Source organism: Ahaetulla prasina, chromosome 9 (genome assembly GCF_028640845.1).
Source record: "Ahaetulla prasina isolate Xishuangbanna chromosome 9, ASM2864084v1, whole genome shotgun sequence".
Taxonomy (NCBI): Eukaryota; Metazoa; Chordata; class Lepidosauria; order Squamata; family Colubridae; genus Ahaetulla; species Ahaetulla prasina.
The window spans coordinates 9,000,065-9,026,803 of record NC_080547.1 but is presented as its reverse complement, the minus strand read 5'-3'; the positions used below and the strand labels follow the sequence as shown (position 1 = coordinate 9,026,803).

At 52.0% G+C, this 26,739-nt stretch overlaps 1 protein-coding gene across 6 annotated transcripts in view; it reads right to left on the bottom strand.

Moving 5' to 3' along the window:
- SIK3 (SIK family kinase 3) overlaps window positions 1-26,739 on the bottom strand; it is a 52,634-nt gene that overhangs the window by 7,071 nt on the left and 18,824 nt on the right. For 4 of the 6 annotated variants that reach the window (XR_009156460.1, XM_058194206.1, XM_058194207.1 and 1 more), the window contains exons 2-15: window positions 14,462-14,578; window positions 13,972-14,035; window positions 10,729-10,890; window positions 10,096-10,220; window positions 9,771-9,894; window positions 8,081-8,199; window positions 7,643-7,753; window positions 7,414-7,557; window positions 6,001-6,078; window positions 5,797-5,906; window positions 5,488-5,641; window positions 5,205-5,360; window positions 4,828-4,898; window positions 2,540-2,677 (exon numbers count right to left, since the gene is read on the bottom strand). Coding sequence is in view for 5 of the 6 variants with exons in the window: in XM_058194206.1 (XP_058050189.1) it covers window positions 2,540-2,677; window positions 4,828-4,898; window positions 5,205-5,360; window positions 5,488-5,641; window positions 5,797-5,906; window positions 6,001-6,078; window positions 7,414-7,557; window positions 7,643-7,753; window positions 8,081-8,199; window positions 9,771-9,894; window positions 10,096-10,220; window positions 10,729-10,890; window positions 13,972-14,035; window positions 14,462-14,578 (1,673 nt within the window). In the remaining variant the exon portion in view is untranslated. Of the gene's footprint in view, window positions 1-2,539; window positions 2,678-4,827; window positions 4,899-5,204; window positions 5,361-5,487; window positions 5,642-5,796; window positions 5,907-6,000; window positions 6,079-7,413; window positions 7,558-7,642; window positions 7,754-8,080; window positions 8,200-9,770; window positions 9,895-10,095; window positions 10,221-10,728; window positions 10,891-12,008; window positions 12,155-13,971; window positions 14,036-14,418; window positions 14,579-26,739 lie in introns of those variants that run through there. The other 2 variants (XM_058194209.1, XM_058194210.1) reach the window with 2 other exon arrangements.

Genomic DNA, 26,739 nt, shown 5'->3' with positions numbered 1-26,739 from the left:
CTGCCAGACATCCTGGACTCATCTATTATTGGCCAGAGCAATTACTGGCAGTGAGAAACAGCTCCCCCCGCCCCACTCCAAAGCCATGTTGCAGGGGGGGGGGGGAGGGGAGGAAAGGAGGGAATCTGGCTTCAGGGCCTTCCTGGCCACCTCCTGAACTCCCAGGGACCTGGAGGAGAGGAGCTGGGGGGGGGTCTCCACGCCCCCCGCCCCTGATGCCATCTTAACACGGCATGCCATCTTAAGAGAGGGAAAAAGCATTTGCCATTGGCAGCACGTGCTTCGTCTCTTTGCCACAAGAGCCCAGAAAGGCTACAACTGATCGTAACGACAAGAGGAGCAGAAAGGAGCAGTCGTCGTTTCCTGATCATCTTTAGCACATCGCAAGGTGCTGAGACCGACCCCCAGGTACAAGAAGGCGGTAGGACTGGCAGAACAGGAAGGCTGGGCCAGGCCATCTATCCAGAGGCATCTCCATCAGGGCCAGGCTTCAGACGAAGGCATCCCGGCTGGGGCTGATGGAGCTGCTTAGCCAGCAAGGTCCGGTGTTTCTTAGAGCCCCGGCTAAGGCATTGAAGGCCTACAGAGAACTGCTGGGAGGGATTTAAAAGGCGCTTTCCCTGGGAGGCCCTGGATGAGGGCAAGGCAACGGAGTTCCAAGGCAAAGAAGAGACAGGAAGCAGGCCAAGACAGGGGGTTCAGCATCCCCCTCCCACAGAAGGAATCAGGCTGGCACCTTTGCCCAACTCAACCACTTACGTGAACCCAGCCCTGGCCATGGAGGGAGGCCGGTCCTCTTCTCGACATGCACCTGGCCTGGGGCTACCTTTGGCGAATCCTGGGAAGCATGGGCAAGGCCAAGCTCCACACTGCCCTGGTTACCAGTTGCTTCCTTTGGGCACCCGACCAGGGGCCAACACCACTCATCCCATGGCCTCAGCCTCCCTCATCAGGAATGGATTTCCCCAGTGGATTCTCCAGAAGGGAAGAGGGCTTAGCATTGGCTTTGGGCTTCTCGTCTTGCAAGCGCTCCCGCCTTGGGCCTTACTGTGAACACTGTGTGAATCTGAGTGACATGCATGATTTGGACAAATGACTGAAGTCAGCCAAAGTATCCCATTTTTCTCTTGGAGTGAGGAGAAGGGACAGAGGCAGGTTCCCCCCTCCTGTCAAAACCATGAAGTCAGAGCGGCTGAGTGGCCTCAGCCTGGCAAAGGGCTTCTGGGGCCAGCTCCTCACCAGCTCAGCAGCCTGGTGCTTCCCCGGCCCAGACCCCCCACCCTCGACACACCACCCCCAGGGCACTGCAAGGAAGGTGGAGGAAGGAGCAGGCCTTCCTTCCCTTCCCTTTGCCTCTCCTGATCAAGGCTTGACAGGTTGACTAGCAAACTCCACAGCAAGGGCCTCTTGGGCCAGAGATTTCCAGGTTCCTCCTCCCCCCCCCCCCACAACAATGGCAGATTTCAAGTCACTGGGCCATCTCTGCAGGTGCCTGGGAGCCTTGCATGCCAAAGCCACCATGCAGCTACTCTCCATAATGCCTGGCTCCGCCCCCCCCACCAAGCCACCCCCCCCTCCTGTTCTGCAACAATGCAAGGGCTGTGGCTGTCGGGGTGGGCAGAGGTGGGCCCTCCACGAAGGCTTTCAGATGGTCTTTCATGGGTTCCTGGGGCCTAGCAGAGCGGAGGGAGGGACAAGGCAGCCCAGAGCAGCTTCAGCCAGCAGCCCAGCTGAGTCACAGAAGGGGCGGACTCTGCCCTTTGACTTGGCTTCCAGCGTGGCACCCATGTGGCCCCAGCTGGCTCAGAGTCCATTTGCTCCAGCGGTGACATCATGCTCTGCCTGGGGAGACCACCAGCTCCCCACAAACAAAGACGAGTGGGAGAGAGGGAGCAGAGCCCCTCCTACTGGCCTTCCCAGGGAGGGAAAGGACTTTCAAGCAACGATGTCCAAGGATGAGAAGTCATTTCACAATGATCAGCGGTCAGCATTGCTCCCTCTGCCACTTCCACTCTCCTCCCACCCCCCCTCTTGGGATTTTAGCCTGGAAGAACTGGAGGCCAAGAGGCCACTCTAGTGCAAATCCCCTGGGTGAGTTGTTGACATGGACTCGGTCCAGAGGTGGTTCTCCAAGGGCTGCCTGGCGAGGCAGCCCCTGTGTCAGCACAAACACGGGCGATTGGGTGCTCCGACCACGTCCCCCTCCCCCATCCTGCTCACAAATCAGAGTCTACTGAGCTGCTGATGCTGTTGCTGAGCTGGTGGTTTTCCAGCTCCACCCTGGATCCACCAAGTCACGGAGCGTTGGCAGGCGGACACCCACTTAGCCAGCTGCCCACCAAGCTGCCTTCTGGGGGGCTGACAAAGCCCCGCCTCTGCTGTGCTGGGGGCTCAGCGCTGACCTCTGCCCTGTGAGGCCCAAGGGGGCAGGGAACTCGAGGGGCCACCGGCAAGCGGAGAGCGGCAGGCCTCTAGGCCAAGTGCAGGAGCTTCTGCCCTCTGAGGGGCAGCTTCCCAAGCGTCCGGTGCCGCTACTCACCGGTGCTGGTCAGGTGTCAGGTGTGCGGCCCGGGAGCGGAAGGGCTGCTGTCCGAGCTGCCTCTGCAAGTCGGGCGGGATTTCCGCGGTGGGGTTGGTCATGGCCAGGGTGTGCCTTTTTGACCTATTGGCCAAGTATCTGCAACGAGCAGGAGCAGAGGAGATGAGCGGGAGCCCCTCGGGAGGAAAGGCAGCGCCCGGGACCTCCTGAAGACAGATGGGCAGCGGCAGGAGGGGTGCCAACAGCAGCAGCGAGGGAGGGAGGGAGGGAGGGAGGGAGGGAGTGGGGGCAGCCTCTTGGCCACCTCTCTAGAGCCTGTATGAGGCAGGGGGCAGAGGAAGAGAGAGCGAGGCCAGCCATTTCTGGCCCAGCCCCACTCTGGAGAAAGCGGAAGGGCCAGAGAATTAAGCCAAGCAGGTGGAGGTGCGAGCAGGCTCACCCAGGAGGAAGGAGGGGCAAGGAAGGCTACCTCAGCACCTGCGCTGGGCAAGGCTGTCAGGATGACCACTCTAAGGTGGCCCCCACTGGCAGAGTTCAAGGACTGACGGGGCACAGAGGGTCAGCCTTCCAGCCCGGCAGAAGGACGCCATCAAGGCAGCCCGTCCAGTGCAGAGCTGGAAGGAACGAATGAAAAGCTGCTGCCTCAGGCTGCAGGTGGGGTCAGGCTGAAAGGAGGCTCTGGCTAGCAATGGCCAGGCTTCAGCTAACCGGGATGCCAACCTATGACCCGTCAGAAAAACAGGAACCCGGGCCAGAGAGGGGAAGGCTGGGAAGGGCCTGCCTGCCTAGACTGGTTTTCCCCATTCACTGGTAACTGGCAGGAAGGCAGGAAGAGGACGCATGGAAAGAAGGGCACGTAGGGCAAGGCAGCCATGAGGAGCGCAGCAGCGACGCTTCCCTCGGCCACACTGCCATGTACACACACACACACACACATCCAGATGATCCAGGAAGAAGCAGAAGATGACATGAGTGGCCACCGCGCAGGCCAGCCCTGCCCCAGTCATGTTGGGGGTGTGTGTGTGTGAAGAGGGCCATTTTCTGACTTGCTGCTCGCTCTGCTCTGAGCCTCTGGGGAGCAGCCTTGCCCAACAGGAGACCCCGCCCTAAGCTGCCTCTCTAGCCCGCCAGGTTCAGGTGGGGAGGAAGAGCTCCCTCTGGAGTGGCTACCTGGCCTGGGATGATCAGTGACAAGGAAACTCATGCAGCCGATGGCTCAACCCCTGGCTGAGCGAGGGAGAGAAGGGCAGAGCCAGGGCCTGCACGAGGAAGAAGGCAAGATTCCTTCGCCACCTTGTCATTTAGGATGGCGGGGTGGTCACCAACTTGTTCAGCCAGCAGGCGCCTTTCCGTGATGTCACAGGAACCATCAAAAAACCCCATTTCTTATTTTAAAATCACCTAGATCTTGCAAGTTCTCATGGGAGATTTTAAAAACGAATCCGAGAGGACCTCTGCAAAGGGGGTGAGGGGGAAACAGGCCGGTATCAGTTCCACGAAAGGGTGGGCAGGAGCACCTCCAGGTTGCCTTCACTCTTCAGAAGCAAGAGGTGAGAAAGATCCTTTTCTGCGAGAGAGAGAGTTCCCGGGGAGGTTCCACTTGCTCTGCTCCCACTCGGAGGCCAGGCAGCCTTTAAAGCGGCCTTACCGAAGTACCTTCCTCTCCTCTGCTCCCCCAGGAAAAGAGGGGGCCCCCTTCCAAAGGAGCATCTGTCCTAAGCATGGGCCAAGTGGCCTGGGAGTCAGGCCGGCCAGGTGCCCGACCGCTCTTATTGCAAGAGAGGCTCAGCAGAAGACACTGGGCTGCAATCCAAACCGATACTGAATCCTGTAGCACCTTAAGGACTTACCAAAGGCTTTGGGGGCCGTAACCCATTTCATCAGATACTGATGCTCTAAAATGCCAGCGTGCCTTTAAAATGCAGCAAGGCCCCTGGGGGAGTTATTATCCCCTCATTTGATTTCTAGAGCTGCTCACCTCAACCCGCGGCTCTCCTTTTTACCACAACAGCCTAATACCGCGGCCTCTGGGAATTGGCAGTCAAGACCACTGCCAGTCTTTCCCAGCGCAGACGCTACAAGACAAACCCCTTCGGCTGAAGGAAAGGAAGTCGCTGGGCACCAGCCGGGCAAATGCTGGGTGCCTCCCCTGGAGCATCATACTTACAGAAGGCCGCCCCTCCCCTCCGGTCAGTGCAAAGAGGTTAGTGAGAGAGGCAACAGAAGCCCTCAGCTCCCAGGGAAGCAAAAGCAAGCGGAAGCCCCCGGGAGGCAGGTGGGAGTGTTACCTCTGCACGGCTTCCTGGTCTGGCTCCCCGTCCGAACTCTCCTCGTCCACGGGGGTCACAGCAGGCACTGCCTGAAGGGAGACAAGATCACTGGCTGCGCTTGGCCAACAGCTTCTCTAACGGTCCCCCTCCAAGGAGGAGGAGGAGGAGGGCAAGGCAGAACAAGCGGCCCATCCTGCCATGGGCTCAGGAAACAGGATGGCAACACCAAGGCCCACCAGCCCTCCCCAGGACCCAGACTGGATGAGCAGGGAGGAGAGCCAGTTCCTCCACCCATGACCGAGGGTCTCTGTCACCGGACACAAGCAAGCACAGCCAAGGAGTCCCTTCCGGTGAGCCACCTATCGAGAGGAGTCCCTAAGAAAGTCAGGGCTTACGGGTGTCATGGTTACGAGGGGAGACGGGCCTCGAGGACGCTTCAGGAGCTGCTGGGCATGCAGCTGGATGTTGGCTCCCCCGTCGGAGGCTCTGCGCCCCAGCGGCCCCATCCCATTCAGCAGCTGCAGCGTTGGCGGCTGCAGCAAAGACTGCTCCTGCAACAAAGCTTTCTCTCACTGCCGCTCTCTGCTCAGCTGCCCCTCACAAAGGCCGGGCCGGGCCAGGCGCTTTGTGCCCCCCTCTCAGCAGCCGGGCTGAAGCACCCAGAGGAAGGGAAGGTACCTTGTACTCCAACTGGCCGGTCGGCTGCAGGTGCTGCATGGGAAGCATGTTGGCTGCCATGTTCACATTTGGGGCCACCTGCAGGAATGGGGCCTGTGGAGCGATTCGCGGGAAGCCGGGGAGCAGCTTCTGCAGATCCTCCATCACCTCAGTGCTGCCAAAAGGAAGAGACAAGTGCTTGGACACCAGAGGCTGGAGACCCCGGCACACCTGCCTTTGGGCTCCATGGCTTCTTGGCCAAACCCCGGGGGAGGGGCTGAGAAGGGACTGAAGCGGGTGGGGGAGGGGAGGGTGGCCCGCGAAGCTCACCGAGGATCAGCCACACCAACGGTGTGTCTTCGCATGGACAGGTAACGGACCAGAGCTTCGGGAGACGGCTCCTCTCCTTCATCGCTGTCCAGGTTCATGGTACCATCCGTCTGTAAGAGAAAGATTCCAGGAGGAGAAATGCAGGAGCCTCCGGAAGAGACCAGACGGATCCCAAGAAGCAGCCCTGGATGGAAAGGCCCTTACCTCGACTATCTGGTTGTCTGGGTTGATGAGCTGCACTTGTGGGACGCTGAGGCTCACGGGATTGCCAGCAGCTTCTGCCTGTGAAACAGACCCACCACCCAAATACTGAATGCCCTGGTCGACGAGGGCCTGCCCCTCTTGCTCCGCCACCGGGAGCTGCCTTGCCCCAGGTTCCACACACCCTACCAGGACAAGAGTTGCTTCGTGTGAGGCCTCAGCCTGGACTGGAAACAAGCCAGGAAAGAAATTTCTAAGAGCTCCAGGTAGAAGTATTACCAGAAGAGAATTAAGGCCACCTCTGACTTTCGAAGGAGACACACAAAGGCAGGCAAGGTTTCCTCTCTTTTTCTCTGCAGAGGCCAGCCTCTTTTGTGGAGAAGGGGGGGAGCGGTTGCTTCTCTCCCATAAGCCAGGGGTACCAACCTTTCGGACCTCAGGGACCACCAAATTCATACTTTAAGATCCCGCGGACCACTAATAGAATCTGCCTACTGATCGGCTGGGTGGGCGTGGCTAGGTGGTCATGTGACTGGGTGGGCGTGGCCAACTTGCTCTCACTCACATTGAGGGGCGCCTTGTCGGCCTCTACTCGCCCCTCTCCTCCCAGCTACTCCTCGTCTGCCACCATGTGAAAGAGTTGGCAAAACAGCTGGCTCAGTTCAAATTGGCTCAGCAGAAGACCTCACTGAGGACATAGGCTTTCCAAGCAGAGGCCTGGAGGCTCACCGGGCTGAGATGGTCAGCCAGTTCCAGGCCATGAGGCAGTCCCACTGGAACAAGGTCCTCCGGCTCTTTGCCACCAGCAGTGCTTCCCTCCAGCCTTCGCCCAAAGCCCCACACCAGGAGACCCCGAGTTGGAATTTGTGCCCCCCTGACCCACACAAAAAGACCCCAAAGGGGGAGACTCTCTGCAGCAACAAAACCATTCATTGCATGTATCAGGCCCAGGGGCCGTAGTTTGAGGACCCTTGATTTAGTACAATATAAAAAATGCCAATAATTTTTCTGCGGACCACCAGTTGGTGATGGCTGCCATAAGCCACTCCAGCTAGGGAGAAAAGGATTTCTCACAGGGATGCAGAAAGGCCCCTCTGCAGGACGCGCTCCATCCCCCCCAGGGAAGTCCTCCTGACACCCAGCTTGCCTTCACTTGGCTGGGCCTCACTGGAGCCCTGCCCATCCCAGAGCTTGGCAGGTAGTCAGACCGAGGGCAGAAAGGATGCCCCAAGGGACCCAGCCACAGCTGTCTTATCCCTCCACACAGTGTCCGTCTGCCAAGCCAGAGCAAGAGAATCGTTCCCAGTTCACCAGGAGCTTCTAGGCAAAAGCCTCCAAGGTGCTGTGAGGCCGGGGATGAGGGATAGAGCCCCCTCTGGGCTTTACGCTTGCTGGCTGCTCTGGCCCAAGACTGACCTGGAGACTGGCAGGTGTTGGAAAGGTCAGAGTCCGGGGAAGGCTGGGCAGGGCCGAAGTACGCAAGGTTTTATGCCTCTTCTGGCGATCACAGAGAAGGCTGTAGATTGCACTGTAGTGGTCGTAGGCCTCTGTCCTCAACGACTAGGAGGGCACAAAAGCCACAGGTCACTCTTCCCTGCCTCCAGAGCGTGCCCAGAGGTCCCCGAAGGGCCAGCGGCCTTGGTACCTGGAGGGTGCGCTCCTTATCCAGCCCCATCTCCGCCATGGCCAGCAGCACTTCCTCATTCAGGGGCTCCAGCTGCCTCTCAGCTTTCAGCTGCTGACATTCTGCTATTAACTGGAAAGCAGAGAACTTTTTCAGAGCTGCTTGTTCCCACAACAAGAAAAAGTACAGAAGTACAGGAGTTGGCTGAGCAGGATCTCATCTCCCTCTCTCCCCTCCCGAGGAAATACCCCAACCCCAAAGACGACCCAGCACAGAGCTGAGGAATGGTGGGAAGAAGCCCCCTCCCTTCCCTTGTGGGGAGCCTCACGGGTGTGCCTCTGCTCTAGGGCCGGCCCCACCTTTACAAAGTCCCCTTTACGCTGACCTGGTCGCCCAACCTACCCGATTTGCTTTTATACCCAAGCGTCTTAGGAAAGCCAGTAAAACAAAGGCACTCACTGTACTGAAGTCGGTGTCTGCTTCCCCAAGCTTCATCCACTTGTGCTTGCAGATCTGCTCCATGGAGAGCCGTTTGCTCGGCTCCAGCACCAGCATGTGGCGGATCAAATGTTCACACTCTGCAAGAGAGCGGCCGGGATGGGACCGCAGGACACGCGCCACGGGGTGCTCCTGTGTCCCCAGAGGGCCCCTCCTTTGCCCTTGGCTCTGCGGCTTGATGTGACTCTCAGAACGGGAGTTGGTCCACCTCAACTCACTCTCCTACTGCACAGGGCAGGCAGCCCGAGCCCCTCCTCCGCCCAGGACCCCAAGGCCAAACTGTGGTGCTGCAGGTCCCAAGAAAGGGGTCCAATGCCTTGCTGCGAGGACCACCCAGAAGCAAAGCCCTTTTTACACGGCCCACAACTGACGCTCGTTCTATGTTTGTTACCCTGCTCGAGAACCTAAGAAGGACGGATACTGAGCCAGCACAGTGGGAACCTTAGAGCGGCAGGCCAGGCCCCCACTTTCTCTCCTTCTGTGTGTCACAGAACGGATGGGAGGGGGGTTGACCTTCCCTTCATCCCGTGTTTTCTCAAATGCTTCACCTGCATTTCCCCCCACAAAAACTCCACGAAAAGGGGGACGACAAAGAATTCCCCAAAGTTCTAGACTGATGCTGCCATTTTTCTAGGGAAGAAAGTCTTCTGCATCTATCAAATCACGGAGGTTCATCTGATGGGCCCATGTAAACACCAGGCCAAAGCAGGAAGGTTCCAGAGGACCAAGAGCACCAGTCTGAAAATCTCATTCCTGGCCGGAATCAGGGAAACAACAGAAGCAGCCTGTTTGTGTGCTGAAGGTGGCTTGTAGGTAAAAGCACAATTGTTCCAAAGCTGAGCCCGGCTGGAACATTCCATGGGCTGATCCTGGGCCTGCCTAAGGCTGCCCCTCCCTTCCATGGCAGAAGACACATAAGTTCTAATGAACCAGACCACAGGAAATCATTTTAACACAGTTCTGTAGTAGGCAGAACTAAATTCCGCCCATTGAATGTTAGATGATGGCTTCCTGCTCAGAGGAAGGGGGCCGGTGTGTGTGTGTGAAGGCAGGCAGGGAAGTCTCACTGAGGCTTTTCAAGCTTGCATGAAAATAATCTGCTTGAACATTTCCCCAGCTCGGTCCTTTCCTGGTGTCTCATTTCATCGGAAAAGCTAATCCTGGCCTCCTCCCTCTTCCCCACCTGGGGGAATAGAGCGGGGGAAGACTCTGGGTCAGGCAGGGGGTCCTCAATACAAGCAGCAGTTTGGGAAACAGGAACTGTTTTCACAGTCACCACCTGACTTTCCCACGGAAACAAGAGACCAAAGAACAGCCGTGCACAGAAAGGCCCAAAATGGGCTCATTCCGAATTTCAACAAATTGTACGTTCTGATAAGCCTGTGCCTGGTCCAATCGAGCGCTCCTTATTGTAGCCCGTTATTATCCTGGAGGACGCAAAGGCAACTGCCTCTTTCTGCAAGCAACCATGTTCCAAATAGTGGGTAGGGGGTGTGAAGTGATACCCATTTTAGGGCGCAAACTTCTTAGGGCCCTGCTGCTTTATCCAACGGGCTTAAGGAAGCAGAACCCAGCTCCTGCTGTGTCCATCCGTCCACACGCACCACCATCCAAACACATGCTATGGGGGCCCCCACCACGTGCTCCATACCTGTTGACATGAAGAACGGGATGCGGAACTTCCCGCTCAGCACCCTCGCCCGCAGGTTCTGCAGCGTGCTGCCATCGAAAGGCAGGGCCCCGCACACCAGCACGTAGAGCACCACCCCAAGGCTCTGCAAAAGAAGAGGCCCTGAGTGCCCTTCGGAGGGCAGCGGGGAGGGAGGCCTCACAGAGGAAGGCCAGGGGAGCAAACGGACCATTTTCCCAGCCCAACGGCCAGAGGAGGCCATCCCCAAGAAGGCCGAGACAAAGATTTCAGCTTCGAATGCTGCCAAGGAGGCCCTAAGAGAGAAGAGAATGCCTTTGCCGCTTACCCAGATGTCCACTTTCGGCCCATCGTATTCCTTCCCTTCAAACAGTTCAGGGGCAGCGTAAGGGGGACTTCCACACCAGGTCTTCAGTAGCTGACCAGGAGTGAAGATATTACTGAATCCAAAATCTGGAAGAGAAGGAAGGAAGGGCCGGTGATTTCCCACCAAACTGCCCATTGCCTAATGTCCTGCACAAGAGCAAGTGGGTGTCCAGGGGAAGCCAGGGAGAGCAGCACGCAGCACGCAATCGTCCGGCAAGAAATGCCATGCCTGTGGTGTCCACTGGTTTCCCCACAACTCTCCAGCACAACCCTTCAGGTCCCTCTCCTGACAGGAGCCTTTAGACCCCACTGCCCCAAAATGACTTTCCCTTGGTGGGTGCTGAATTGAGCTTGCCAGTGTGATATAGTTGAGCCTGCAGATCCTTTTAGAACTTTTCTCTTCCTACTTCAGTCAGGCTAAGCAATTACGCACCATCCGGAAGTGCAGCCCTTCCATGCAAAGCCCACCTTGCTGTCTCTATTGCAAGGACTGTTCATTAACTCCCATTGTGAGCTTTCTTTGCCTGCCAGTCCTCGAAGGGCCCCCCCTATTTTTCCAGGAAACCTTTGGAAAGCCTGAGGTCCAATGGATCACCTGCTATTTTGATGTTCAGATTTGCATCCAGAAGCAAATTCTCGGCCTTCAAGTCTCTGTGGACAATATGGTGACAGTGGCAGAAGTGCACAGCTGCTACTATCTGCTTAAACTTCTTCCGAGCCTCTTTTTCAGCCATTCGTCCGTGAGCCACCAGGTGATCTGAAGGAAAGGCGGGAGGGATGAAGCCGGTTAGACGCCTATTCTGGGTGAATGATGGGACATGCAAGGAAGTGACCTGGGGAGAAATGGATTAGGCCACCTGTGGAAGGAGACGCGGCATAACTGCCAGCCAAAACCGCTGGTGGGGTCAACCGCTCTCTTGAAGTTCAGCACCTTTCCTCCCAAATCGCCTGCAGCGCAGAGTCAAGGGGAAGAGCAGCAAAGGGTTCTCTCCTGTTGGAGTAGCGTCCCCAGGGAAATGCTCTCGGCCTGGCCCTTCAGGCACCAACCAGTGCACCTTCCGAGGCTCCTCAGCACCCCAAGGCTTTTGGGTAGAAGCCAAAGAGGAACCTTTCTAGGCAAGAAGGATGGCCTCACAAGGCACGACTGCAATTATAGATCCCACTCACTCCCCCACCCTCCCGGAGGGAAACAACAGCACCCAAGCTGCTCCACTGAGCGTGCCATGGGGCGGCAAAAACTGCCACTGTGACGCAAGAGTGAAGGGGATTGTGGGGGATTCATGGGAGACACCCCCACAAACCCTTCTCGCACCAATGGGCAAAGCCGTGGGAGGCGGCAGTGGAAGACAGAATAGAGAAGGGCCCTCCACTGCCTCTCAGGCAACCGGGGGGGGGGGGGCAGAAAAGCCAGGCACCCTGCAACGAACAGCAGAAAAGAGAGCAGGAAGGTGACCGAGCTTAGCAAAGATGGGGGGGGGGCATGTGTGTATGGGGGGGCACACTTGTGGGAGTGCATGGGATGAACATCTTCCTCGTGCCTTTGACCAAAGAACACAGGGGAGGGGAGAGCAGTCATCGGGCTGATCCCCAAGAAGTCTTTTAATGAAAAGTTGGGAGTAACCAGCTTAATGCTTGTCTTCAGATGGAGCCACCAAGGACACTCTGGGCTTAGTGGTTTTGGCAAACCTTTATTTCTCCCCCCACCCCACCCCACCTCAGTGAAAAGAGCACCTGGCCTCCCTGGCTGGGACAAAAAGGAGCTGAACCTTCATATGGGGCGGGGGGGCGGACAACACACATGCAAAGCACCCCTTGTGCAACTGGACCTCTTTGTCCAGATGGACGTTGAGGATTTCTGCTAACAGAGCAACCTACCAACACCCGGTGTTTGCTCTAGGCAGCCTTAGGTGTGCCGGTCACCTCCATGAAGGCTGAGCTGCTTCTGAGAGCGATCAGGCAGGCCTCTGCCCAGGCTGAGAGGCCCTGAGGTCGCGTACTGCCAGCACTGCAGTCCCCTTTTCCTCTGAGAAGCCCTTCCAGAAAGAGGAAGCCGCTCTCTGCCTAAAGGGCCAACAAGTGAGGCCGTCGCAGGCGATCCCTGGATCCCCCACAGTCCGGGCCCCAGACCGGAGCTGCGCCATTGAAACAGCCCCCCACCCACTCTGACACTTGCTCCTACCATACTCAGGACTTCTTTGGAATGGCAGAGCGGGTTCAGTCAGCCTGGCCACCGGCAAAGGGAAGTTGGGCAAAGCATGGCAAGTGAGGAAGGGCATCCTCCACATTAGAGGGAAGAAGAGGGGCTGCGAGGGTCTCGATAGCCAGGGAGGGCAGCATGCAGACAGAGCCAGGAAGAGAATGGCAGCACTGGCTTTCCTGGACCTGTGGGAGCTGGCTAGGCCCCAGGGCTGGCAGCAGGAAGACGGTGCCTGGGCCACCGAGAAGGGCGGGTTTTCCTGGCCTCTTCATCTTGGCAACTCGCCCTGAAAGAAGGGCTCCCCAAAGCCTCCAGGCAGCTGCAGAGTGCCTCCCGAGAGGCACTTAAGGTGATCCCAGAGGAGAATGATAAAATACATAGGGAGTCACCACAGCAAATGTGTCTGATTATAATATATTTTAATGATATTTAAACTTTTAGTTTTTGCTCTGGCCCTGCCTGCTTTTTGGAATGCAGGGCAAGAAAGGGAGGGCTCCTTTGGGTCATCTGCACTGCGCGGGTGATAGAGGGAGCACCTTGTGGCTCCCATGTAACACCCCTCCTGCGTAGTCTGCACTGGCTCCCGGTGGTCTTCCGGGTTCACTTCAAGGTACTTGTTATCACCTTTAAAACGCTCCATGGCCTAGGGCCGGGATATTTACGGGACCGCCTACTGCCACCATTAGCCTCTCACCGACCAGTGCGCTCTCACAGAGAGGGCCTCCTCCGGATACCGTCAGCTAAACAATGTCGGCTGGCGACCTCTAGGGGGAGGGCCTTCTCTGTGGGGGCCCCTACCCTCTGGAACGAGCTCCCTCTGGGACTTCATCAACTCCCCGATCTCAGGTCCTTCCGCCGCGAGCTGAAGACGTTACTATTTCGAAGAGCAGGACTAGCTTGAACGTAGTTTTTAAATTGGGATTTTTTAAAAAAGGGGTTTAAATGAGGTTTTAAAATTTATACTTATAGTTTTAGGGCATCAATTGAATTTAACTGTCTATTCTTTTAGCTGCTTATATGTATTATATGTTTTCTGTTGTTTTTTGGCTGTGAACCGCCCTGAGTCCTTCGGGAGATGGGCGGTATACAAATATAATAAATAATAATAATAATAATAATAATAATCAAGATTCAGGGGTGGAGTCTCTTTACGGCCTCTTTATCAGCTGAAGTCACCTTGGCTCTTCCGTAGCCACTGCAACTTTGTCCTATTAAAAAGAAACCTGCCCAAGAAAGGAAGTGGCCCGGATGGCCCTGTTCCTGCGGCTAACCTGGCTTGCCAGATGATTCCTTGTGGTCTGGGAAACTCAGCAGGGCAGCCCGGCGGGTCTCCTTGGGCTGCCCAGGGACAATTCTAGCTCTGTTGGCAGCTGACCTGCACCAAAGGCCAATATCCTGCGCAGGCTGTCACTTTCCCCAAGTCTTCACATTTTGAGAACTTCGTGATGACAAGCCCCCCTCAGAATTCTCCGCTCTTCCTTTCCTTTCATCCAAGTGCAGCAGAGCTCACCAAATCTTGCTTCCACAGCAATTATGCAGCAGTGGAAACTTCCAAGACCGAAGAGCATCAGCCAGAAAGTAAGCAAAAGGGCCAGCACCTATTTTATTTCCTGGAGTTGACCAAGTATACAAGGCACTTACCGAATATCTCCCCTCCGCTGGCATACTCCGTGACCAGATAAATCATCCTCTCTGTCTCCATGACCTGCACAAGGGCAGAAAAGCAGCTGATACGGAGGACAGGCTCATGACAAAACACCCTCGGCTAATCTGGCTTCTTCTTGGGGGGGGGAGGGGTCCACAGAAGGATCCCCCATGGGACAGGCACCAAAGGCTCCACAGACTGATGCTTCAACGCTCCTCCTCCGCTGTTTGGCATTCAACAACACCGTTTTATTCTGAAATCCTTGTACTCCTCTGAATCAGCAAGAGGCCTCTTGATTATGGGGGCCAAAAGGAAGCCTTGCAGATGCCAAGAGCCCACCCACCCACCCACCCACCCACCCCCGTGAGACGCAGAGGTTCCCTTGGGATCAAAAGGAGCCAGAAGGTTGGAGGCCCCTCCTACCCCTCCCGCAAAGTCTTTACCAACATGTTGCCTGTCCCCGTCTCAGTTACTCAGCCGCCAGACCTGATACAATCTGATGATATGAGGGTGGCACAGCATCTTCATAATCTGCACTTCTCGAAAAATCTTTTTGAGGTTCTCTTCATCCAGCTGAGTCTTGTCAATGATCTTTATTGCGACCTGAAAGGGCAGACATGAGAGTAGTTATTATTAAACCCAGAATGGGCAGGTTGATCAGAAGAATTACTGCTCCTCGCCATCGGATTCATTCTGAGAGCATAAAGCTACTAGAGAGCAAGAAAAATGACCGGTTTATTGAACTGAATGGTTTATTTCTAACTCTGAATAACTTGCCAAGGTTGGGCCAAAACCCCTAACAGGAATGGCAGAGATGCCAGCAACTTTCTATAAACTGTGCTCTGAATGGTGGCTTTCTATGAATTTATTAATTTGTGGAAGACTGTATAAATTGATTGCATTCATCCGTAACGCCAAGCATTCGGAACTAGTCAAAGTGGCCCAATTCAGATACTAATTTAAACCCAAAATGAGAAAACCACCTTATGTGTGAATGCTGATGCAGGAAGCAGAGCAGGTGCTTGGGGGGGGGGTGTTCCTGTGGCAATTAACCTTGCCCTTCGAGTGAGAATAGCAAATAGACTCTGTAAATATCTTAGAAACTCTCAAAGGTGTTATTTTTACAATGGAAGGGAACACAGATCATCAAAGAAAGCTTTTCTCTGCTCAAGCGTATCGTTTTTAATCCAAAACATTCCGAAAACAAGACTGACCTAGCCAAGAGTTCCATCTTGTGGAGCTACTTTCAACTGCCCAAAATCCATGCAGCACTTGGTTTAGAAACGGGGGGGGGTGGTGTCCCAAGGTGGTATTCTGGGTTAGCTGAAGAGTTCCAGCCCTTGCCTAACAAGGCCAGGCATCCCTCCTGTCTCTGTCTCTGTCGTGGGCCTTGCCCCCCTTCCAAGGTTGGCCTCTCGGTCTCCTGATCATCCATTTTGTGCTCAGAAGGCCTCTGAGCACCACTTGCAGAACAGCCGTTTTGGGTTGCCAAGGGCTTTCTTTTCTCCTACTGATGCCCCCTCTCTCAAAAGGTTGTTTTCAGGGGGAAATGGGAAGAGTAAGTACAAGGTGCATTGCCAAAGGAAAGCTGAGATCCAAGATCTAATATAAAAAGAGTAAAATAAGCTCAAAGGCCCCTGTATCTAAGTTCCTGCAAATCCGAGTTCTTCAGCCCACCTCCTTGCCCAGCCCAGCAACAACCCCACGGGTAGCTGTGGGAAGAGAGGCAGGGAGCTCGCGAGAGGAATCCACTATGAATGAGGCTGCTGGCAGTTCTCCACACTGCTCAATCACCGTTGCTGTTTTCTCTACTGTTTTCCATGGGATCCGTTCCACCCCATCCCAGCAGATCCTTGCTGAGACCTTTGCTCCGGTGTTTCAAGCCGCCCACTTTGCTGCCTGGGTATCTGTCTCCATGGCGACTGCAATTCCACACGAAACCCAAATCTATGTCACTTTCCTGGTGCAAATGCCGGGAGCAAGAAGGACAGGAACTCTCCGCTTTGCCCTTCAGGCAGCAAAATGTTTGTTTTTTTTAATTGAAAAAGTTTTTACAAAAATTTTCACCCCCACTTTTTTCCCCCTCCCCCCACTCCATCCCCTCCCCCCTCCCTCCAAGACCACCCTCCTCCCCACCCCTCGACTTCCCAGAACAAACACAAGGTATAGTTCAAAAAACAATCATTTGCTAACTTTTCCCTAACACAAATTATAATCCTCCCCTTCTTCTCAAATCCTAACTTCCCCCATACAAATCAAAAATAAATACATCCTAACCATTCAAGGCAGCAAAATGTTTTACCACCAGCTCTTTCTTCCTTGCCAAGCCCTTTGCTGCGGCCGTCCCAGAGTGGCAGGTCAACCGCTCAGGGCCTTTGTGATTCCCTGGCCCTTTTCAGGGGAAGAGGGACCCTTTCCTCCCAACCAGCTGCTGACTTAGGCCAGAGGGCAGCTCTGCCCACTGGAGGGAAAGCAGGAGAAGGGAGAGCAAATCTGGAAAAAACATGACAATAAAAGCCATCCTGCTCTCTGCCGAAGCCCCCAAGCGTGGAAGGTTTACAGGCAGGGGATCTGGAGCACCTCCAGGAAAGCTCTGTGGGGAAGGAGGTGTGCTTCCACCTCTGGAAGTCTGCTACAAGGTCACCTAATAAGCTTTGCTGCTGCTTTAAAAAAGCCAAGGAGGCAATCACTGAGGGAGCCACCGACTAAAATTATGGCTTTCTGTGCGGAACTTACTTAATGATCTATCCGTGTGATTTATACCCCCCTTTCTCTCTTGGCAAAACAGCCAAAGCAAATAATAAAAGGAAATCCTTCAGTCCAATTATTAAACACCTCTTGAAACTCTGACTCTGGGAATAACACTGTTCAATCTTCCCACTGGACTGAAAGCCAGTTCATAAACACATGCTCGTATCAGCAATCCGAGACAGTCGATCATGGGCTGCGTGCAACCTTGACGAATCTGTTTTGCTGCCTCCTCCATGCTCAATACATCCCTTTCTTCCACACAGTGAGGTTCCGGGTTTTAGAAATGCTGTTTAATTCAAATGTAGGCCCACTTCTTTGAACCGTGTCGATCTTTGCAACGCTGCATCTACAAACATCACCCGGAGTCTTCCCAGAATGATCAGGAATACAAGCCATCTGTTCCCTGACTTTGCATGGGCAGCCAACAGGTGGCACCGCTGATACCTCCACGGCAGGAGTGACCCACTGAACTCTCCTGCGAAGGCATCTTCCTGTAGTCTTCGCTCCCACCTCCCGGCCCTGGAAACGAGCGCAGCCAGAACTGTTCTCACATGGGTGTCACATCCAGTTATCCTAAGAACTATAAACAACCTAACAACCTTTGGGTGCCCTTGCTGGGACTGAGCCCAGAGCAGCCTGGCCAAAGAAGCTGGGGTGCTTCCTGACCTGCGTTCTCCAGGAAAAACTCAACTAAATAATATTACATCACAGGATTTAAATTTAATAACCGGCAGCAGCCGATGACGGGCTCAGCCACATGGCAATCTTGGCATGCCAGGAAACGGTGCAGTGGGGCATAAAAAGCTCCCAGGGATAATAGCCAGCAATTTGGAGAACTGAGTAGCAATCTGGGCAGCCCCACATACTATGTCTTACATTATATACAGACATATATAGTACATACACACACAATGTGTGTGTGTGTGTGTGTGTGTGTATGTATATATATATATATATATATATATATATATATATATATGTATATGTATATGTATATGTATATGTATATGTATATGTATATGTATATGTATGTATCTACACCTATACCTACCTACCTATATACATCCATCCATCCCATTTTTTCTTTTTAATTAGCATGGCAAACCCCCCCCCCACAATTTCTGCCTGGGCTCAGTCCTCTGTGAAACGATCCCAGGCTTCTCGGGGGCCCCAGCCTGGCCCTAGGAGCCCCCGTTTGGCTTTTCATCAAAGCTGTGCTAGGAGCCTTAGAAATGGACATTGTGAATTTGGTGACTTTGGCTTCAATACTGAAAACACAAAAGGACAGGCAGGGCAGAGGAGAAAGAGATGACAGCCACTCCTGCTGTCCTGCCCGGCGCTCACAGAACTGGCCCTGCCTGCGGACACGTTCCCTGCATGGCTGCTGTCCTGGCTTGTGGGCACCCCTTGCCCACCTCCTCTCATTCCTAGTGTTGCCCACCTCCCCTCCCCTTTCTCTCCCTTCCCAGGCAGCACAACTGCTGCTTTTCACACTGCCTCTTGGTGACCCTTCTTTTGCAGAAATTTCAACAATCAGGGCATCACGGGGGGAGGGGGGCATGAAGCAAACCTCCTCCCCCCCCCAGTCCTGGAAGGGCACCCTCTAGGTTATCCGCTGAGCCAAGCTGCTGCCCCGATGTGAAACCACTGGAGCTGGGAACCAGGGCTCTTCTGACGGGTGCAGCTCTCATTTAGGGGAGGCAGTTCGGCATAAAGCGGAGAGTGACTCAAGCACTTCCAGCAAGGAAACACAAACCCGGAGAGCAGATGATGATCCAACTGAGGCTGTTCTGTCCTCCAAGCTGCTTTCCCACACATGTCCCCAAGTATTCATCGCAACCCGTGGGTGGGGAGACGGAAGGCATCTCCCGGGGATGCAGCCCCGAACCTCTCAGAAAGAAGGAAAATTGGGGAGGGGGGGATCTGTTCCTTCTTCCAAGCGCGGAGTGGCTCAGGCACCCTAATCGTCTCACCTACTGACAAGGAACTGGAGGGGGGGGGCATACAAAACGGACATCCACTTTTAAGATGCATGATGGAGTGGAATGTACGTCTCCCTTGACGGTCTGTCAGCTCTGGTAAAATAGAATTTAAAATGTCCAAATCTCATTCACAGTTCTATTGAGGAATCGGTTTCCATTAACTGATCAAATGGGCGGAGTATACTGTTATATACTGTTATATACTGTTATATACTGTTGTGATAAAATAAAATAATAATAATAATAATAATAATAAATGGACCTTGTTAAAGAGGGGCAGAAAGTGGGGAAAGCGGCCCTGAAGAGTTCCTGGAAAAGGCTGCAGAAAATTCAGAGAAGAAACTCTTGGGAACTCAAGAGCTTGGCGGTTATCAGCGTCATGAAAGCTGCAGAAGTCACCCACTTTGGAGATTAGAGGCAGCAAAGACTGAACAGGGCTGGGATGGAAAAGAGAGAGGCGGTTTGGGTTTTTCTAACACTTTTATATGCTTTCATCAATATATTTCCCTTCCTTTTTTTTATTTCCCTATTTGCATTTCTCTTAAAAATCTAATCTAAACCAAATTGGATGTAAACTGGCTGATATTTTGTTCAGAAAAGATACATTGTATGTAGTTTTTTTGTGTGTAAAAAATAAAAAAAAATATTTAAAAAAAGGAAGAGAAAGAGGCAGCATTTGTGTACATATGTACAGTGAGAGCATATGCACCAAGACAAATTCCTTGCGTGTCCAATCACACTTGGCCAATAAAAAATTCTATTCTATTTAATCACTTGTGAGAAAACGTATTTCACAGAAATCAAGCGAGCGTGTGTGACACAACTGCCAAAACAAAGTCAAACGAAAATCTAACCACGTTCAACTGTGCAAGCTGCCAAACCTTCAGTGATCCAATAATGTAATAAACATAATGTGTACTCGTTAAACGGAGGCTGTGAAGTCACCGAGCAGCCTCTGTGCTATTCTCTGAAGCAGAAGCCAGCAGGAGCAACCTTGATGCCAAGCAGACAGTCCATCTGCCAGCCGTGGGATAACCTTCCTCTCAAGGAACGTGGCTCTGAGATCGCTCGGCAGGAGGTGCCAACAGAGCTGGAGCCCAGGGCAGCTGCTGAGCACTGGCACAGTGTCAGTGAGGAGCCGAAATGCCACGCAAAGTTGCTTAGCAGCCCAGGAGTCCCAGCTTGCCAGGGCAGCAGAAGCATCCTCAAGAGCCCAGCATCCAAAAGCAGGCCAGGTCCTGCTGACCTGAACCCAGGTCCCAGGCTCCCCCGGACCAGGGACCTGGACCCAAAGGGCAGGGGATGACAAAGCAAGTTGCCTATGACTGGTGTCACCCCAGTTATTGCACTGGGAGAGAGCTCATAAAGATGAAAGGATCATCAGCCTCTGCTAAAGCTTGGGCTAATCCTAGGAAACTGGTGTGTTATATACTAAGTGGTGCCAATCTGGATTTGCCAGGAGGAGGACTGGCAAACCGCTGGTATCACTGAAGGCCTCTACGTTCTGCTAGGCATGGCAAACATGGACTCAAAGATCTTTTGGCATCCCATCCTTATAAACCAAGGCTAGTTTGTCCCAGCCCTGCGCTCCCCACCCCAACCTCAGATGCTCCCCTTGCCCATCCCGAAGGAGGTTGCCTGGTGGCCAAAAGGACTTGATGGCAGAATTGCTAGGCGCCTCCCCGTCTGGGAGTCCCAGCCCCTCCCTCAGATACTTTCTGTTGCCAAACATTAACAGAAGGCCTCTCCCACCAATTCCTTACCCCACCATCATCATGATTCCTTGCCCAAAAATGATATGCATTTTGTAGCTTCCTATTTCTATACATACTGTGTACACACAAGTATACACACAGACACGAGTCCAAACACATGCACATGTATGTCCGTCTTTAATTCCTTGTCATCCAAAGGTCCAACCACGTCTCTAGCTGACTACTTCTTCCAAGGAATTCAGCTTTCTTGGGTGGCTGGTAGATTTTAATGCTGTGCTCCACAAAATCCCTTTTTGAGAACTCTCAAAAACTTCTGAAATGTTCTTTGCAGAAGAAATGTAGATTCTTCAACAATCTTTTTGAAATCTATTGTCTTCTTGTATTGTTTACATATATTCAAGGATATGTGTTCCTTTTGTTCATATTAGGCAACAATCCCACTCTCTAAAGGAAGCTTTGTTTTTAATTGTTTTCTTGACACCACTTGGAGATGATGGTATTTAACCTGACAACGGTATGCATTAGAGCTGAATCTACCATGGTTTGTTTATATATAATCCCCAGGTGTTCTTGGAAGGATTGACATCTGGATTTTTTTCTTCAAGCACATCATGGCCAGAGGCTTTTGGGGGTTAGAAAAAAAAACACATCTATGTAGTGTATAGTCTCCACGTGTTTCTGGTGCATGAATTATCCCCTATAGATTCTGGCTGGCTCTACTATGTGCTCCTGGCCTGCCTGCTTCTATCCTGTCTCCACTTGGATGATCAAAAGCATTTTCATCCTCACCTCAAGAGAATGATTCACATCAAGCCAGACACAGACTTTGCTTGAGATGCCTCCTCTTCTTGCTCAGCCGGCTAAAGGACAGCAGCCTTCCGACGGACGAGCCGGGACGCATCCCAGGGCGTGTGCTCTCCAGCGACAGGCAGGCCCTAAGATGTAGCTGGCACCTCCCAAAGCAGCAGCAGGGTACTTAACCTGGATCGCTTTCAGGAAGAGAAGGCGTGAGATGCCTTGGCTTGCGCCCCAACCGGCAATCCCTTCCAGAGGAATTTGTCACTGTCTAATCGCTCCTTTTACTCCACTTAAGCCAGAAAATCGGGTGCTTGGCGGAGCCAGCTAGCAACAGCGGCTTCTCACCCTGAAGCTTCCCCTGGTCTGAAGAAGAAGCCAGGGGCAAAAGCATGTTCATAATATAATTGTTGGTTTAATTTAAAAATGTTGAGCAAGAATCTCTTGCCAGCTTGGCAATCTGGACCAAAACCTCCTTTACTATTCCGTCTATACATATATGCGTGCAAAAGCAGGGCATCTTTTAAACACTGAAGCACATCACAAAAGGAGAAACACCATCTTCACAGAAAAGTTCATTCCCAAAAAGACCCTTTTTAAATGAATATATCTTGTAATGACGCAAAGAATTCAAAGGCCGATCCCCTCGGATCCTCTGTTCTCACCACGGACTGCCACATACTCAGGCAGGAGCCTCATAAAGGCAATTACACTTTCCTAGCAAATGGCGTATTTGCAATTGCCAATGGTAACAATAAGATGTTTTGTTACCGGCAGTAATTTTAGAGTTTGCATTTCTACTGTATGAGAAAGCATTTCTTTTTTCATAAATTTCCCATCACCAAATCTCACAACTGTTTCCAAATCCTGGTTATATTACAAGAGAGGAAGGGAAAAAAACCTCCCTCCCTTAATGGGTTTGTTCTAGTTGTGGTATTATTTTGGCTGGCCTCTTCTACGTCTTTTCCGTAACACTTTTGAGGCGTGATGATAGGAGCTGCAGTATGTCAAGAGGGAAGCGTGGCTCTGAGCTGCTGCCAGTCACTTTTCCCAAGATCCAAAGGGGAAATCGGGCACCCCAACAGGTTGGGCCAATGCTTCCCAACTATCCCTGCCAGCTCAGAAAATGCCAGGCTTTTAACTGAACTGAGCAATATTTATACCAACGTGCATCAATTTGTACTTGCTGATTCTAAACCGCACTTTCTATTTCGATTTTACAATGGTAGTTTAGAGAACGTTCTGACGTTCTTCTTTTTATTGAGAGCACAAATGCTCTGATGTTCTCAGGGAAACCTGGGCACCTTGTTCTATCCCAATAGTTTGCAAACATCCATAGGAAGCACTGAAGGCAGACATCATAAACCTTCAATGTAAGGACTGTCATTTATACTCCAATTTTTTATTCGGCTATTGTTCCATAGAAAAACTTGGTTAATTGTGCTAAAAGATCTTTGATTAAAGATTTTGCCAGAGGCTTTCTGAAAACTATATAAGCAACATATACAGAATCATCCACATGGAGAGAATTCTCAAAGAACTCTGAAAGTTCTTCACAGAAGAAAGGTAGATTCTTCAGCAATATTTCTACCTATAAGCTTGGCAATTTGTCTTTAATAATTATTTTCACTCATTTATTTATAACAGCCTTCAGGTGACCAGTCTAACTTTCTGGACTCCCCGGGGTCCATTTTTAAAGTTAGCATCACACTGGCCACCTTATGTGCACATTGCACATTTGGCTGTTTTTAACATATGGATATATGGTATCTGGACTTGGCAATCTGTTGGTTTTCAATGGGTCAATATATGTTTTAGAATGTAGAATTTCACTTGGTACGATTGCTATTTGTCTTAGCTCTTTGGATTCCCACTCTGAAAATAATCGTTCAGGGATAATGAATATATTGTCTTCAAGCTGTTCCCTATCTGGTTTCTTTTTCTGGTGTATTTAATTTTAAGGTTGATCTTTATTAACTTCTCTGGTGATTACTTTGCAAAGCACTTTGCTGATACATTTTTTTCCCACTCTGTCATGTTTGTTCAGGGACCTTTAGCTACTGAAGTTCCCATACTCCACTTCTGGTTCCCTTCTTCTGAGGATACAGATTGGACATCTGGGAGAAAGTCTTGTCAGGAGCCCATTCAAGCTGGAGTGGGCCTGGCATCCCCCTCTGCTGCCTCACTAATAATCCCGGCTGGGCCAAAGGAAGGAATCCTGGCCAGATCAATTTCAGTTGGGTTTTAGGACCCAAATTACCTTGGAGGTTGTGAGCTACTGTGGGGGGGATCTGGAACCTTTCAAATTAACTTCTGACAAGCATTTTCTATGCCATTTGCAGCAATCAAGCCAGCAGTTCCCATGGAAACCAGGGCAAAGCAGAGGCAAATTTGGGTGACATAAGCTGCACAGCAACTTCTTGGGGAGCCTTTGGTTACCCGCAGAGGCTTCCAAAAGGCCCTCTTCAACCTGGGTGACACCTTCCCTCTATCTCTCCACTGCTTGCTTCAAAAACACCCATTAAAACAAAAGCAGGCCCTTTTCTCCTTAGTTCTGACACTTATATGAGCCCAGTTCAGCTTTCCCAATTTTTAATCATTCCATGCCAAACCTCCAGCTTGCTCTGTGCAGATGAATGCAGGCCTTGGTCCCCCAAAGGCTCAGGAATGGGACACTTTTATTTATTTATTTATTTATTATTTATTATTCAAACTTTTATACCGCCCTATCTCCCGAAGGACTCAGGGCGGTTTACAGCCTTATAAAACATAAAATATAATATAAATACATGTTAAAACAACATTTAAAAAACTTATTCCATTAGGCCATATTTAAAACTATAGTTAAAATACAAAACCCCATTAAAATTAAATTTATAAAAAATCAAACCCTAGGCCAGCCCTGCACGGATAAATAGATGTGTCTTAAGCTCGCGGCGGAAGGTTCGGAGGTCGGGAAGTTGATGTAATCCTGGGGGGAGCTCGTTCCAGAGGGTGGGAGCCCCCACAGAGAAGGCCCTTCCCCTGGGTGTCGCCAGTCGGCACTGCCTGGCGGACGGCACCCTGAGGAGTCCCTCCCTGTGAGAGCGTACGGGTCGGTGGGAGGTAGTCGGTGGCAGCAGGCGGTCCCGTAAGTAACCCGGCCCTATGCCATGGAGCGCTTTGAAGATGGTCACCAAAACCTTGAAGCGCACCCGAGAGGCCACAGGTAGCCAGTGCAGTCTGCGCAGGAGAGGTGTCACGTGGGAGCCACGAGGGGCTCCCTCTATTACCCGCGCAGCTGCGTTCTGAACCAACTGAAGCCTCCGGATGCTCTTCAAGGGGAGCCCCATGTAGAGAGCATTGCAGTAATCCAAGCGAGATGTAACGAGCGCGTGAGTGACCGTGCATAGGGCACCCCGGTCTAGAAAGGGGCGCAACTGGCGAACCAGGCGAACCTGGTAAAAAGCTCTCCTGGAGACGGCCGTCAAATGATCTTCGAAAGACAGCCGTCCATCCAGGAGGACGCCCAAGTTGCGGACCCTTTCCATCGGGGCCAATAACTCGCCCCCAACAGTCAGCTGCGGCTGCAGCTGACTGTACCGAGGTGCCGGCATCCACAGCCACTCCGTCTTGGAGGGATTGAGTTTGAGCCTGTTTCTCCCCATCCAGACCCGTACGGACATCCATTTTTTGACGGACATCCATTTTTTAACTATATACCTTTGAAAAGGTTCCCTTATAATGCATGTCTCAGAAGACTCGAGGGGTCCAGACATCATGGACAGAAATGAGTGGAGTGAATTAAGACTATTTTGCACTAAAACCCTGACCTCACCAATTACTTTCACACCCACAATTTACAAGCAGCTCTCTGAGACTACCCAGCTTAACCCAAAGGCAGATGCCCCTTGCAAGCACACAATTTTGCAGTTGTCATTTTCTTCCTCTCAAAAGTCTTACTTCTGTTTTGATGTATCCTGCACTGAGAAACTAACTATGGTTTCTCAGAGGTCCACACACAAATTTTGAACTCACCATTTTCCTAGGCAGAATACATCCATAAGTAACACTCTTGTCCTATAAGGAGTGGAATGACACGTTTTTCATAGTCAGTAGAACACCCTGAAGACGACAATACAGTCAGGCCAGTATCAGCCAGCCAGCTGCTGATGGCCAGAAAACATCTGAAAACTACTCTCTGCTAGGCATTATCAGGAAAGCTGGAGGCCAAGTCCCAGGCCTTTCATCACCCTTGGGATGGCAGCATTTTATGTCAATCTTCTGGCTTGGTGTCGTTCTTGGCCAGAACTTGCCATGGAAGCACTGTGCCATGTGGCACCACTCTAAGCATCTTTTGCACCACGCCACAATGGCCGGCTTTGCAGAGACCGGAATGCGCTAATGGTTCCACACATCCCACCAACCGAGAAGACAAACAACAGTCATAATCAATCTGGAATGACTGAGCCTCGTATTTGGGAATTCCACAAACTACAGTCTAACTGAGCCAACCAGTTAGAAAAAAAGAGTAATAGAGTTTCTGCTGAAGACGACACTTTGAGGACCTTGTTTATATTAAGAGTTCCTATCCACAATCTTCCTGCTCCTTTGACCAGCATTCCTAACATCTGCAAGCGGGCTGTTCCCATCCTCTGAGCCAAGCTTGCCACCCTCGCCCTGCTCCCTTCAGTGCCAGCTTTTAGGAAGCAGCCTCTGAGCTGCCCAGGGATCTGTGAGCTACCGACTCAGGTTCCATTGTCAAGCCTGTCATAGCCATAATTATTCTTCCTTGCTTAAGACAAAATATGTTTCTGTCTTGGGATGTAATTATTCTGGAAACAGTTACCTTATTATTACTATATTTAAAAAAATAAGGAAGAAAATTTCCAAGAGCTGCCGTAGTTCCAAGGGGGCCATGTGGGAAAAGGACAAGGAGGCTCTGTCCCTTCTTAGCCGGTGTCTTTTGTGGGTTCATCTCCAAGAAGTTAAAAAGGTGGCCACATGGCACAGTGCTTCCATGGCAAGTTCTGGCCAAGAACGACACCAAGCCAGAAGATTGACATAAAATGCTGCCATTTTATTCCCAAGACATTCCTTGTCTTGGGGGGAAGGGAAAATTTTATTCTATGTTTGGTTTATGTATAACTTTACCTTGTGATTGACCCGGGAAGCCGGGGGGTGGGGGAGGGAGGGGGGTGTTTTGGTTTTTTTTGGGAGGGAGGGGGAAAAAAGGGGGAAAAATGTTTTTGTTTTTTTAAAACTCTTTCAATAAAAAAAAAAAAAGGTGGCAATTCCTACCACTGAAAAAACAGAATAGCTCCTTCTGGTGTAGCTGTACTTTGGATCTAGAGTGCCAAAAAATAAGTAAAGATGGCCAATGCACGGAATTGCAGCTGTGCAGGAAACCTCTCCCACAACTGCAATGGAACAAAAGTGGAAAAGGCCAGCATTTTGCCCAGGGAAGGCTGGTCCCTGCCTGGCACTTTGCAACATGCCCACATTTTCACTGAGCATTGGGGTTGCATTCCATGAGGCAGGA